At 40.9% G+C, this 14,310-nt stretch overlaps 1 protein-coding gene across 1 annotated transcript; it reads left to right on the top strand.

The window, feature by feature from the left end:
• The first annotated feature begins 11,510 nt into the window (after positions 1–11,510).
• On the top strand, positions 11,511–13,811 carry LOC131253396 (putative two-component response regulator ARR20). The gene is made up of 5 exons (XM_058254363.1): positions 11,511–12,257; positions 12,348–12,424; positions 12,529–12,565; positions 12,664–12,769; positions 13,123–13,811. The coding sequence occupies exons 1-5, from the start codon at positions 11,996–11,998 to the stop codon at positions 13,700–13,702; spliced, it is 1,062 nt and encodes a 353-aa protein (XP_058110346.1). The 5' UTR covers positions 11,511–11,995; the 3' UTR covers positions 13,703–13,811.
• Positions 13,812–14,310: the final 499 nt, after the last annotated feature.

Here is a 14,310-nt window from a genome sequence, read left to right as displayed (position 1 = left end):
TGCAAAAAGTTACACTTCAGTTGGACCAAATTAAGGCTCAAAATCCCACTATGTTCTGTGCGATTTCGATGGGACCGAAGTTGAACTTCGGTGGGACCGAAGTCTATTTTTAAAATTATTTCAGGACTTTCTGTTTTAGACTCGGAATTTCAGAATATGATTTCTTTGGTCAATTTCTTTATTCCTTTTCTTCACTTCAAATCTTCAATTCTCTTCATTCCTCATTTGGTTTCCTTGGATCTTTAACATGCGAATTCTTCATTAGTGACTTTCAAATCTCCAAATCTTTATTTAGTAATCTTTTAAGCATAAATATTCTCTTTAAGCGTTCTTTTCTCCTTAGCTCTCAAAATCACCTCGCAAGTGAAAATATGTGAAAATAAATTAATTAAGCTTATTTATGTTCCTAGAACCAATGAATAACAAGGGGGGAATATTGAATATTTGACACTCACAGTATTTGTGCTAGTAATATGCATTTGACGCAAGAGTGTCCTACAATTCATGCATTTCAAGAGTTGTTACATGAGTAATCCAATACCGTAAACAATTATTAAAGGCTATTTAGTGCTCCCATCTCAAACACATACAACTCTAGTTGGCAAAACCACCCAAACCTTAGCTGAAGGAATGGACTAATGACTAATAGAGACAAAAATCCCCAAGGGTCTCTTCCTTCAATCCTCATTCCTCTATTAACTCGGAAAACAACCCAAGAGGATCCGGTTAAAAAATCCATGGATGATCAAGAGCAATTCAATTAGAATACCCTACAGGCATCCTAGGACATTAAAACATTCATTCAAAGATTGGATTCACATTTAGTTGTCAGGGAGAAGGGGACTCTTCTAGCCCAACCTCTACCTAACCCAAAACTGTAATGTGAAATAAGTGACCCTAACTCTACTACTCAGTATGTGGAGCAAGAAAATTCTATCATCATTATTAGAAGTGGAAAAACAATTAACAATAGCATCCCGACAAAGGCTGAGAAGCCTGAGGACTCAAAAGAATCTAAGAGAGATGATGAACCTAGTAACACTACACACAAGAAAGAACCAAAAAAAGATTAAAGCCAGCATCTCTATTCCCACAAAGGTTGATCTCACCAAAACCTCTAACCAATACTTAGGATATCTTAGAGATTCTAAAACAGGTAAAAATGAACATCCCTTTATTGGATGTCATAAAATAAATCCCATCATAAGCTAAATTCCTAAAAGATCTTTATACAACCAAGAGACGACATAATATCCAGAATAAGATATTTTTGACAGAAAAAGTGAGTTCCATCATCAAACGAGATTTACCCCAAAAATACAAAGAACTTGGTAGCCCAACCATCTCATGTGTGATTGAGGACCACCAAATTAAGAGCACATTACTTGATTTTGGAGCGAGTGCAAATTTGATCGCAAACTTGATCTACGAACAGTTGAGCCCAGGTGAATTAAAACCCACTAAGACTACACTCCAACTCATTGATTGTTTGATTTGTATGCCAAGAGGGATGATAGAGGACATTCTTGTCCAAGTCGATATATTCTATTATTTAGTAGATTTTATTATTTTGGATACATAACCCGTCATTGATGCTAGCACTTAGGTTCCTGTCATCCTTAGTTGACCATTCCTAGCCACATCAAACGCTATAATCAATTATAGGAATGGGATTATAAAACTATCCTTTTGGAATATGACACTTGAACTAAACATATTCAACATGTGCAAACAAAAGGATGATAGTGATGATGTCCATGAGATTAATTTGGTAGACTCATTCATGGAATGCAACTCACTTTTGACTTTATACTTTGACACTTTAGATATGTGCTTGGCCCACTCCACTGATTTAGATGATGACATGATTGAGGAGATAGATGTCTTTCTTAATGCTATGGCGGTACTTGAAAGTAACTAGTGGAGGCCTGGATTTGAAAGATTACCTCTAACTAACTAAATGCATCTACCTTCTAGTATCAAGGAACCAAAGCTTGAGCTAAAACTATTTTTTTTTAATCTTAAATATGCATATTTAGGTCAAGATGAGACATATCCAGTGCTGATCTCTTCCCACTTATATAAGGAATAAGGGAGTATGTTGATTTCTACTCTCAAAGAACATAAAGGAGCCCATTGATGGACAATTGTTGACCTCAAAGGAATCGATCATCTGATTTGTATTCATCACATTCACCTTGAAGATAATGCAAAAACATCTAGACAACCATAACACCGTCTAAATTCAAATATGAAGGAAGTGGTTAGGGTTGAGTGTTAAAGTTATTGGATGTGGGTATCATATATCGTATATCTGATAGCTAATGGGTGAGCCCAACTCAGGTAGTACCCAAGAAGTTTCGGATTACCATCATATCCAATGCAGATAATAAACTCATGCTAACTAGAGTCGCTACTAGTTAGAGAATGTGCATTAACTACTGAAAATTGAATATTGTCATGAGGAAGGACCACTTTCCTTTGCCTTTCATTGATCAGATCTTAGAAAACCTAATAGTCACTTCTATTACTATTTCTTTGATGAGTATTCGGGCTACAACCAGATGAGAGCTCTTGAGGAGTAGGAAAAGACTACATTCACATGTCCTTTTGGAACTTTCACCTACCGAAGGATGCCATTCAGATTATGTAATGTTCGCACCACATTTCACCAATGCATGTTGAGTATTTTTTCTGACATGGTGTGGTAATTTTTAGAGTTCTTCATGGATGACTTCTCTATCTTCGGTTCATCCTTCGGCAAGTATCTTGAGCACTTTAAATTAGTGTCGAAGAGATGGGAACAAAAGAACATTGTACTGAATTGAGAGAAATGTCATTTCATGGTTCAAAAGGGGATAGTCTTTGAACACATTATATCATCCAATGGAATTTAAGTGGATAAAGCCAAAATCGACCTAATCTCTAACCTACCACCACGTAAGACCATACGTAGCTTGCGATCCTTCTTAGAATACAGCGGATTCTATCGAAGGTTCATAAAGGACTTTAGTCCCATCTCTCGTCCTTTGCAGAACCTTCATCGAAAGGAAACTCCCTTCGAGTGGAGTAAGGAATGCCAACAAGCCTTCACCAAGCTCAATGGTATGTTGACAAGAGCTCCTATTATACAACCTCCTGTTTGGAGTATACCTTTTCAAATCATATGTGATACGACCAATTATGCAATTGGGGTGGTGCTACACCAAAGAAAATAAAAGAAGCCTTATTTTATATACCATGTGAGTAGAACTCTAAACTTCGCCCAAGTGAAATACTCCACTACAAAAAAGGAACTCCTAGTCATAGTGTTCACTCTGGACAAGTTTAGGTCCTACTTGATAGGATCTAAGATCATCATCTTTACCGATCATGCGGTACTGAAGTACTTTCTTTCTACGAAGGATGCTAGGCCTCATTTACTAAGATGGATCCTTCTACTCCATGAGTTCCACTTTGAAATCTAAGATAAGAAAAGAGTTAAAATGTAGTGGTAGACAATATCTCTCGTCTTATCCTATATGATTCCACAGAGATGACAATGGAAAGCATTTCGATAACGATTGATTTCGAGGCATGTGTGGGAACCTCGAAATCTGAAATACCTATTCATCAACCCAGAACCCTCAAACTAACAGTCAAGTCGAAGCAGTCAACAAGATCATCAAGAACCACCTTCGAACCAAGCTCGAGAAAACTAAAAGGGCCTGGGCTAAGGAACTCCCCCACGTCTTTAGGGCATATCGGACCACTGCCCGAGTAGGCACAGGAGAAACTTCCTTCTCCCTGGCCTTCGGGGCTGAGGATGTAGTCCCAATAGAGATTAGGCTCCTAATGGCTTGGATCCTCTTGTACAACGAAAATAAAAATACCGAGCAAATGGTACTAGACCTCAATTTTCTTGAAGAAGAAAGGGAGAAAGCCCAGCCCAAGGTCACAACTCGGAAACAAATCTGCTGTTTAAAAAAAAACAAAAAAACAAGTCACCCGATTTTACAATTTCAGAGTAAGGACGAGAAGGTTCCAGGTTGAAGATCTGGTCCTTCGTCGAACCTTCCAGAACATCAAGGAGCCTAGTTCAAGGGCTCTAGAACTAAAGTGGAAAGGCCCTACAGAATCACGGAACTACCCAACCTAGAACATATCGACTTAAAGACATGGAAGGACAACCTTTGTCGCATCCATGGAACGCTGAGTATCTGAAGATCTATTACCCGTGAAGACCGATCAAAGGTTAGGTTGGAATCTATAATAACCAACCTATGAGATCAGAATCTACATGTTTTTCTCGAAATTTGCAATGAAAATCCCAAGGTTGTGAAATTTTGATTTCTACTCGTTGTCTTTTTAAATTCTTCTCGTTGTCTACAATATCTGACGTACATAGTCTATGGATGACTTCCCTTAGTAAAGGGGAAAAATATCCCTTGCTAGTCGCCCGACCCTTAAAGAAGAGGTCGGACCATTAATCGACTCTACTACCTGGCCTACTAAGGACTTCCCTTAACACAAGGGAGGAACAGTCCTCACCAGTTGCCCGACCCTTAAAGAAAAGGTTGGACCACTATTTAATAATGTTACTCGAGTTCCTTGATCTATAATAAGGACCCCTTAATACAAGGAAGAACAATCCCCTTAAAATAAAAAATTCTTGGCCCTCTATCAAGGAATCATTACAACTTGCTCACCTACCCTACAAAAGAAAAAATCCCCTAATAAAGGGAAGGGCCCAATAGCTAGCCCCCGAGTTCACATTTCTCTGACCTACTAACAAGCGATAAGCCGAAATGAGAGGGATACATAATGGAAGCAAATAAAAAGCTGAAAGTGCAAAAGAAAGAAAGGGGGTTCAGGGTCCTGCTGGAGTCGGCTGCTCAGAAGGTAGGTCCTTGGCTTTCGGCGGAGGCGGAGTCGGGTCTTAGGTAGAGTGGTCCTCGAAAGAGGACAAGTCGAGCCCAGGGTATGCCTCCTTAACATCCTCAGGGAACTTGTCGTAACCAATGTAATAGAGTGCATCCCTCTCTTCCTCCCACTCCTTTGATGCCTTGAACTCCTCTATGGCCGCTACCTGAGCCTCCAGAATAGTTTCATGGGCTTCCTTCAGCTTCACTCTGAAGTTGTACCTCACCTCATACAACTCAAGACTTCCATCTGACACCATTCTCTCAAGCATCCTTAAGAAGCGACTTCGACACTTCCAGCTCGGTCCTCGTCTCCTCCACCTGGGCCTTTAAAGTAGTGACCTCAGAGCAGAGCCACTCAGATTCGACGATCTTCGACATAAGAGCCACCTTCACCTCTTTGCACTCTATCTTGGTGTGCAATATCTCATGGCGAGAATTTAAAAGGATGGGGCCGAACTAAAAACAGATCCATGTCAGAAGACAAATAAATTTTTAAGTAATAAAAATGACTATCGAGAAGGAAATGCTCTACTTATAGCAAAGTATCACCATCTGGCACACACCAGCCGATGAAGGCATCTTCATCACCCTAGTGAACTCGGCGTTGGGAACGTGCCGAGATATCCAGGGTAGAAGGCCCTCTGTATAGCTGAGGCAGACCAAAGGGATCCCCGAGCCTCGACCCCTCGGCCACCATACAGACTACCAGCCTGAGCCTCAGAGCCAGTAACTGCCCGATCCTTGAAAGGCTGGACCTCAATGATAGGGGTCGTCTTCGCAGCAACCTCGACTACCTTAGAGACCACTGGTAGGTTTGAAAGGGTGGTGGAAGGAACAGTAGTGGGGTCGACGGCCATGCTCGACCGACTAGCAACAAACGAAGAAGTGGCAGTCCCCTTCTTCTTTGAAACTAGTCTCTACTTCTTCTGAGCCAGCTCGATCGCAGAGGGAGCTTTACGCTTAGAGTGGCTTTATTCAGGAATTTCTACACAACAAAGGGAAATTATCAGCAAGAAAATGAGAATGAAATAATCTTCGACTATCTTCTAAGGGTATACCTGATAGGAATAAAGAAAGACCTGATTTATAAAGTAGCTCGGGTGTAATCAACTGCCTCCAAAACCTTTACGCGGCATTCAGCGACCTTATGTCAGTAATTCGGATACGCTCCAACTCACTTCAATAGGGAACTTGGGTAGAGTCGCTAAAGGCTATCACAATCAGAGATGAGAAAAGTGAAAACAGTACAAGGGAAATTCAATTTAGACATTAACCTAGTACAATGAAGTGGGTCGGAACCCGACTCCCAATCTCCCGATGCCCAAAACTATCTACTCTTTCAATTCTTGTTTGAGGTCGGGGCATCCATGATTATGGCCTTTCCAGTCTTCAGACAGGCCGAAAAATAATACCAACCCTCATGGTGGGAGTTAGACTTCACATGGTATAAGTGGACGAATTCATTCACTGTCAGCTCTGGTTGGTCGAGCTCGGGCCAAAGAATGAATGACTCTACCAGTGCCCTCCAAGCATTCATGATTATTTATCCAGGAGGTGCTAACTCCATACGTAAGAGGACTTTCCTAACTATACATTGGAGAGGGAACCTCAAACCACACTGAAGGGCGACCAAGAATATGACCACTTCGTCGTCCTGGGGCTCGCTCGGTACGAGAGCTTGAAGTACCAAGGATTCTGGAATGTGGTATCCCGACCTAATCCTTATCAGGTCAACTTCCATCAATGTCGACCCGATTGGTCCTTTTTCTTCTGACTCCGATGAAGATCCACTGGCCTCCTTCGTAACCGGAGCAAACCCCTCGGTGTCTAATGGTCGCTCGGCTGAGGACTAGGCAACCATCCTCAACCCATGGGATGCTTGAAATCCCTGTCACTCATCATCATAAGCGGAGAGGGCAGTTCAACATAAGGTCAAGATCATCTGGCCCACCATCACGCCAGGACGACTCCCTCCACTAGTCCTACGATCTCGACATTCCCTTTAAACGTAAGAGCCGCTGAAAGCTAAGAACTCGAAAGAAAAAGAAAATAAAAGGGGAGGAAAGACAGGAACAGAGCTCACTGGAGAAGAAGGAAGAACTTAGAGGTCACCGGAAATCGCCTAAGTTTGGGGTGAGCAGAGAGAGAGGCAAGGAGACGGTAGAGCAAATAGCCCAAACATTATCAGGGCATCCCCTTTTATGGACGACTCAATCGTGCTACATTTAATAACGCAATCATTATGGCAGCCAAAATGCTGCCTCGATGACTGTGCTTGAACACGTGGAATGCTCCCACTCGCCAACTAACCCAACTCTCCAAAAGATGCCACGCGTCAACAACCCACCAGTCAGAAGCCGAGAAGGCGTGCTGCCAGCACACGTGACCTCGAGTGGCATGTATTATCTCAAACACGTCATACCATGATTGTAGATATGCCTCAATTCTTGCACACACCGCCTTATCTAGCATTAACGATAAATAGGCCCAACACCCTAGGCACGAGATATCTGACATCACCAATACCGACCTACTTCGCGAGCCCGCTGTACGAGCTCAGAAATAGGGGGCTTACTATTATGGGTAAAAATAGACTAACCAAAAAGATAATATCTGGTTTGACACCCATGGGAATCGTGAGGTCAGCCATCATCAGCCATGACCAAGGAACTCCTCAACGGCCAGAGAACAGTTATACACTACTGAGGAAACAACATACTCCTCGAGCTCGGCCACCAAAAGATGAAGTATCTCCGCTTCCATTGAGAACCGAGTTTGTCCACAATCCCATTTATTTTTGAACTGCTGCATGCGGAGGCTTGAAGGAGCTATAAAATTATGGCTAAGTCCTAAAGGGGGGGTTGATTATAAATAATTTAAAATTCTTGCCTAATAAACTAATTTACCAATTAAACCAATAAGACAAATTTACACTAAGGCTTCCAAGCCAAAGTGGTTATAATCACGTAGACTACAAATGATGTAATTATTAATCAACTAGTCTTAGGGTGATAATGAATCTGTGTGTGATTTCAAAGTTAAGTGCCTAACAGACAGTCTAACTCATGCATTCAAATAATTCAAGTAATTAATGACATAAGCATTGATAGAAATGTAGGCAACTCACAATTACAAACACAAACATATATAGCGGTTCGATTTTTCTACTCTTATTCTAATAGATGCACTCTCCTCAATTGTTCCGGTATTCATTATCTTAGGAGTTTTTAATAGGTTCACCCCTAACCTTTACAGCTCTAAATAAGGACCTAAACGTACACTCCCATAGGAGGCCCCTCATAGACTTAGTTGGTTTTCTATCGGCTAACCAACAACATCAGTCCCTATGTCCGGTGAATTCAGCCCTACACAAGAGCTTAAGTCCTATACAAGAACCTAGGTCATATACAAAAACATATTCTAGTTTGGATCATAAACTCTCACACTCAATTATATACAAGGAGATAGTATATGGATGGACTTTACAATTAACACTTATTGGATGGAGTCCATTTGTAGCGAATTTCTTGGATTGTTTGATCGATGCTTTCTCATGCTTCAATCAGCTCCCCTTATACTCCCCCGATTAATATCATCGATGCTTCAACTCTTACGATCGTTCACCTTGTATGTGATGTACCAATGAGGTGACTAAGGCAGAGAAAGTGGTGGAATCTTTTGCAACTAATAGATAGTTGATTTCCTAGGGGATTCATGTACATGGGTCTCCTAGAGGATTTAGACAATGATCTACCAATAGTTTTAGTGTCTAATTTCTAGAGAAGTTAGAGTTTGAGTTTATTTTCAGCATGGAGGTCGAAATCCTCATTAGAGTGGTAAAACTTAAGAATATGAATAAAATCTCATAGGTTTATAGGTTTATGATGAGGAATGTGAGTAGGGAATCTCATAGGCTTCTATTGAATTAAAAATTTATCAAAATGCCCAAGAATTGAATGCCCATTACATAGTGTTTGTATTGCAATGATTATAAAACAATTAATTAACGAATCTATCGATATGATTAAAAGACCCTTCGATCCCATTAAGAAAATCTAGGAATATTTCTGTTAGGTTGCTAGATTTTTTCTTCGATCACATCGAGATGATCCTTCGATGCCATGAAGGACCACTCAAAAACTTCTGTTTTGGGTAAATACATTTACAACAGCTTTGCACCTCTTATAGCATAATTTATCATGCTTCAATATAGATCCTAAGGCTAAGGGATGATCAATCAAAATTTTTCTATTAAAGTTGGGATCATCTAGAGGCTAAGGTTGTTTTAAGTTTAAGATTAAGGTTAACAATACATCTCATATACTTATTCTTCACTTCCTTGATGCTCCATATCCTTTCATGCCTTCAATCTTCAGCTTATAAGGGCTCAACCAACTTCTTGACACATGGACTCGCGTGATTGACAAACTCGGTACATAAATAAGTGCACTAATAGGAGGATGTAAGAGTTCTATAAGGTATGCCTAATTGATCAATGGTTTTGATCTACTGAACGGTTGAATAATGTCACCAGGCCTCCCGATTGGTCCCACTAGAGTTGTGATCTGTCTCAAATTCATGTGAGGGTGGTATGCTTGAACTGTGATACACGCAATGTCTTGCTGAACTAGCAAACTCTAAAACATGTGGAGCCTTTCAGGAGGAAAAAGTTCAGATGGGGTTACAAACTCTTCTCTACTGCTAATAGAGTTGGGTCCCCAAACTTACAAATGTCTAGAGCTCTCCTTCCCATCCACGTGCATCCCTATGTAAGGTGCAGGAGACTCCAGCAACCTCATTCAATAATGGTTCCAGGAGGCATGATTTAAAGTTTCCATTATTTGTTATGTGATCTCTATGCTTGATGCACAGCCCAATCCTTTCAAATCCACAATTATAGTTTACATAGGGTTCTAAATTAGTGTTGTGACATGGAGCATGTTGATATTTTGGGGCCATAATAGATGGGTGCATCCACCCCAAGTATCTCCTAAATTGGGATATTTTTTACCAGGAATGAAAATTTCGCAATGGTCCATATTAAACGACCCAAATATTAGAAGGCTAGTGTCTTCGCAATATGGGCTGTTCTAATGCATGGCATCACGGTGAGACCCATCATATCAACGGTTTTGATCACCTCGCCATGTCCCTACCTGTACAATGGAGAAACCAAGTGTATTGTACAAAATTTTTATAGGTACGCGTGTTTCCAGTTTCTACAAGTGGCCCCATTTTTCGAAAATCCAGACCGTTGGAATGTTACTTCCTTTGGACTAATCATAGCCTTTTGATCTGTGGCCTACTGATTGACCGTTAGCAAGAAATAAGAACAGAAGTGGTCAACATTCAAACAAAAAGTCAATATTGGCCAATGAAATCTTTAAATCTAGTTGATATATACGGAAAATCCATCAATCTTGCAACGTAGCAGGGCAACGGTCTGGATTGCCAAACCATGGGCCCCAATTGTCAGAAACCAAAACCCGCTTATGCCATGCAGTGACAGGACGCGGATTATATACTGACAGGTTGAGCAGCGAGTTGGCTACTGAAGTGACGTCACCAAGTTCTGTGGAGCCCACTATCTGTATATGTTGTATCCACACCGTCCATCCATTTTGAGATATCATTTTAGTGCATGATTCAAAGAATGAGGCAGATAAAAAGCTGTAGTGGACCCACCACAGAAAACAGTGAGGAGAGTGTTGATTCCCATAGTTGAAACTATCCTAAGGCCCACCATAATGTTTATTTGAAATCCAACCTGTTCAAAAGTTAAAAAATACATGCAATAGGGAAAACACAAACATCAGCTTGATTTAAAACTTTTGTGGCCCTTAGAAGTTTTTAATGGGGGTGTCACTGACCCCACTGTTTTCTTTGCTGGGTCCACTGGAGCTTTGGATTTAACTCTTTCTTTGTATATTGCCCTAAAATGATCTCGCCAAATGGATGGAAGGTGTGGATATAAAACATACATCATGGTGTGGCCCACGAAACTTGGTGACGTCACTTCAGTAGCGAGTCTCGCTGCTCAACCTGTCAGCAGCTAATCCGCGCCCGCAGTGACACCGGTGGCGTCGCTTGCAATAAATTCGGCGTGAGTTCGTTTTACCTATGTCGAGATGCATGATTTTCTAGTATGTGTTACCACATTGGCCCACACGGGGACATGATCTTATCATCAGAACCGTCCATCTGGGTGCTACTCTATAATTAGCTAAATTAGATAAATTTCCTGAACAGATGATCATGACTATTTTTATAAAATTGATAGGAACATTGTTTATTGCACACATTCGACTCCAAAGTTCAAATGGATCCTTCATTTTTAAAGTTTTAATATTTAAAAGAATCTATTCAAAGCTATTTTAGAAATGATGAGCGGTTCCAATCATCCGAAAATGTGGGCCCTCAGGAGCGACAGATACTGGGATTTCTCAGGAGCGACGTTGGTGCGAAAAACCGGATCCTCATTCCCTGACCTCGTCCTCATACACCAGTGCAATTTCGTAATTCGCTCTTAAAGCCAGTGGCATTTTGCTCAGCGAGGGTCGGCATCACCGACAACAAGCATCAAAGCATCAGCAACGTGATCCCACAGACTTCCCACCGCTTTGCTCGTGTATCTCTCCCTACCTCTTTCTCTTCCATGTCTCCTCTCAGCTAACCGAATCTTTCACCATATCCATCCACATGCATGTACACATCCATGCATGCATGTCTACATGCATACATACAGAGATATGGACAACACCCACATACCCCAGATAGATTGATACTTTGGATGTTTTGAAAAAAAGGTGTACACATGGATTGTCTTGTTTGTCCTAGTTAGGGTTAGGGTTAGGGTTTCCAAACCTTCTTCAAACTTGATACCTTTTCCAACAAGCTCCTCTTCACTTCTCCATCACATACTACACCTTATTTCTCAACGAAAAGCGTCGGAAATCTTCTTCTACACCCGTAAATGACGGCTGCTTGACCGTCCATCTATCACTCCTTAGTTTTTTTTTTTTCTTCTTTTTTTTTTTTTTTTTTTTCTTTTTTAATGAAACCTGGGCTGTAAAAAGAAAGGCTGGACAGTGATGAACGGAAGTGATTGCACCGAGGGCTCAAAGAAGAACCCTTCTGACAAAGACGAGGAGGACGAGGATGAGGAAGATGATGAAGATGGAAAGCCTAGAAATGGTGGGAGCTCAAGCAATAGCACGGTTGAGGAAAGTGAGAAGAAAACGGGGTCTGGATCAGTTCGCCAGTATGTTCGTTCCAAGATGCCGAGGCTTCGTTGGACGCCTGATCTCCACCTTTGCTTCATTCATGCGGTTGAAAGACTTGGTGGCCAAGATCGTGAGTGTCCATCCTCCATCTCTATCAAGCCATGAATTATTCTTTTATCCTTTTTTATTTTATATCATGTGTACATGTGTTTTTGTGCAGGAGCTACACCTAAACTGGTTCTTCAATTGATGAATATCAAGGGCCTTAGCATCGCCCATGTCAAGAGCCATTTACAAGTAATTTTGATTAGGAGTTCTTAATATGCTTTCCGTAATTAATTAACTAGATAACATGATTTTTCTCAACTGTTTTTTTTTTTTTTTTGGGTTTGTTGCAACAGATGTATAGGAGCAAGAAGATCGATGAATCGGGCCAAGGTACTTTGATTTCTCTAATCGGGTCTTGGGGAGAATATGGAATTAGGGTTTCTGATCATCTTTCTAAAATTTTGGGAGTGTTTGGATTTTCATGACAGTCATAACTGAAGGAAATCTTATGGAAGATGGGGGTCGCAATATTTACAGCCTTAGTCAACTTCCCATGTTACATGGTTTCAATCAAAGGCCTATTAACAATTTCAGGTATGGAAATTGATTTTGATTGGCACTGGTATGGATTTGATGAGCTATGAGTGTGTTCGGATTTTATATCGAATTGAATTGCAGTTCTTTAGTATAATAAAGAGGAGATGAATACAACTGTAGTTTCCTTAGCATTCAAATTGAGGATCCCTGCTCGCGACTGATTGCGTTACTTTCAAGGTGGACTTGAAATAAATCTCACGGAATTTTGAGGGCACTTCGTCATCGTAAATAACACAAAACATCATTATTTTCGTCGTTTTCTCTTGATAAAAGTGAATGATTGCAATTCAATTCGCTTGCGCAACCAAATGTATTCATCTCGTGACATAAGACAATCTCTTTCTGTGTAGATATGGTGGTGCTTCTTGGGGCAGCCATGGGAACTGGATGCCCAATCCATACATTGCAGGTGCCGCAGCGCATAATCGTAATTACCACCTGACTACTTCCGTTTCGCATGATCGAGATACAAGGAAAACTCACCAAGTGTTTGATGGGTTCCAATTCATGTACAATCGAGAATACCCCCGAACCCAAATCGGACCACACCCAACAGGACCCAACTTCATAACAAGAGTGCACGCGAGTCATTTGATCAACACAGACATACCAGCGGCCAATCGGCACGAGATGTCCTTTGCACCAGTCCAAGAAGATAGAATCACATCGAAAAGAAAGTCCATCGATTGCGAGCCAGACTTGAACTTATCATTGAACATAACGTCGTTGCCGAACGGGCATCTTCGGAGATGTTGGGAGGATGAAGAAGTGGATAGCAATCTCTCCCTTTCTTTGTCACCTCCTTCTTCAAAGAAAGAAACATACCCTCAAGACATTGATAGGGCCTCAAAGCTTAGCAGGTTGAAGGAAGAAGATGATGATGGTAGGGAGCATGTAAGATTGCCAAGTACTCTTGATCTGACCATGTGAAGGAGAGCATCGTAGTGAGATCTCTAGTACTTGTCAAAGAGGGTTATATATAGCACTTTCTTTGTACCTACTTACAAGGTAATAACCAACACTTGTGCCTATTCTTTCAGTTTCCTTTTGGTGCATTATGGCTGTCTGTCAAATAGGTGACAATAACTAGGGAGAAATGCTCCAATACTCTCACAACACCAAGTTACGGTGCTTCTACTCGCATCTGGCCACTTGGGCAGTTTGATTGATTAATCTAAACTATCTATAATCAAGATCAAAACACATTTTATGGGCTACTATGCAAAAGCAAGACTGATTGGATGATCGAATTTATCCTAGATTCAGCCCTATTTTTTGTATGAATCCTTCTTCCAACCCATGGATGCGATTGTTAGGGTTGCCTAACGTTAACAGAAGCGATCATTCTTTAAATCATAAGCAATCCCTGATGGGAACTAACAAATGATAGACCAAGATGTTGCTTAGACCTATTTTATGCGGCTGATCTTTACCATCCATATTAGAGGCCATTGATCAGATGGTTCAGATCATCAGATCGATTTGATATTTTCACGGGAGCCCATGAATGTGCATTGGACCTAATAAACAGTGAATCA

Source organism: Magnolia sinica, chromosome 8, assembly GCF_029962835.1.
Source record: "Magnolia sinica isolate HGM2019 chromosome 8, MsV1, whole genome shotgun sequence".
Lineage (NCBI taxonomy): Eukaryota > Viridiplantae > Streptophyta > Magnoliopsida > Magnoliales > Magnoliaceae > Magnolia > Magnolia sinica.
The sequence above is the reverse complement of the archived record's forward strand: the minus strand, read 5'-3'. Positions and strand labels throughout refer to the sequence as shown.

Bases quoted from the DNA above. Each gene is read 5' to 3' on its own strand.
- LOC131253396 (XM_058254363.1), top strand. From the start codon at position 11,996: ATGAACGGAAGTGATTGCACCGAGGGCTCAAAGAAGAACCCTTCTGAC. The intron at 12,425-12,528 runs GTAATTTTGATT...TTGTTGCAACAG, and splicing joins ATGTCAAGAGCCATTTACAA to ATGTATAGGAGCAAGAAGAT. The intron at 12,566-12,663 runs GTACTTTGATTT...TTTTCATGACAG, and splicing joins GATCGATGAATCGGGCCAAG to TCATAACTGAAGGAAATCTT.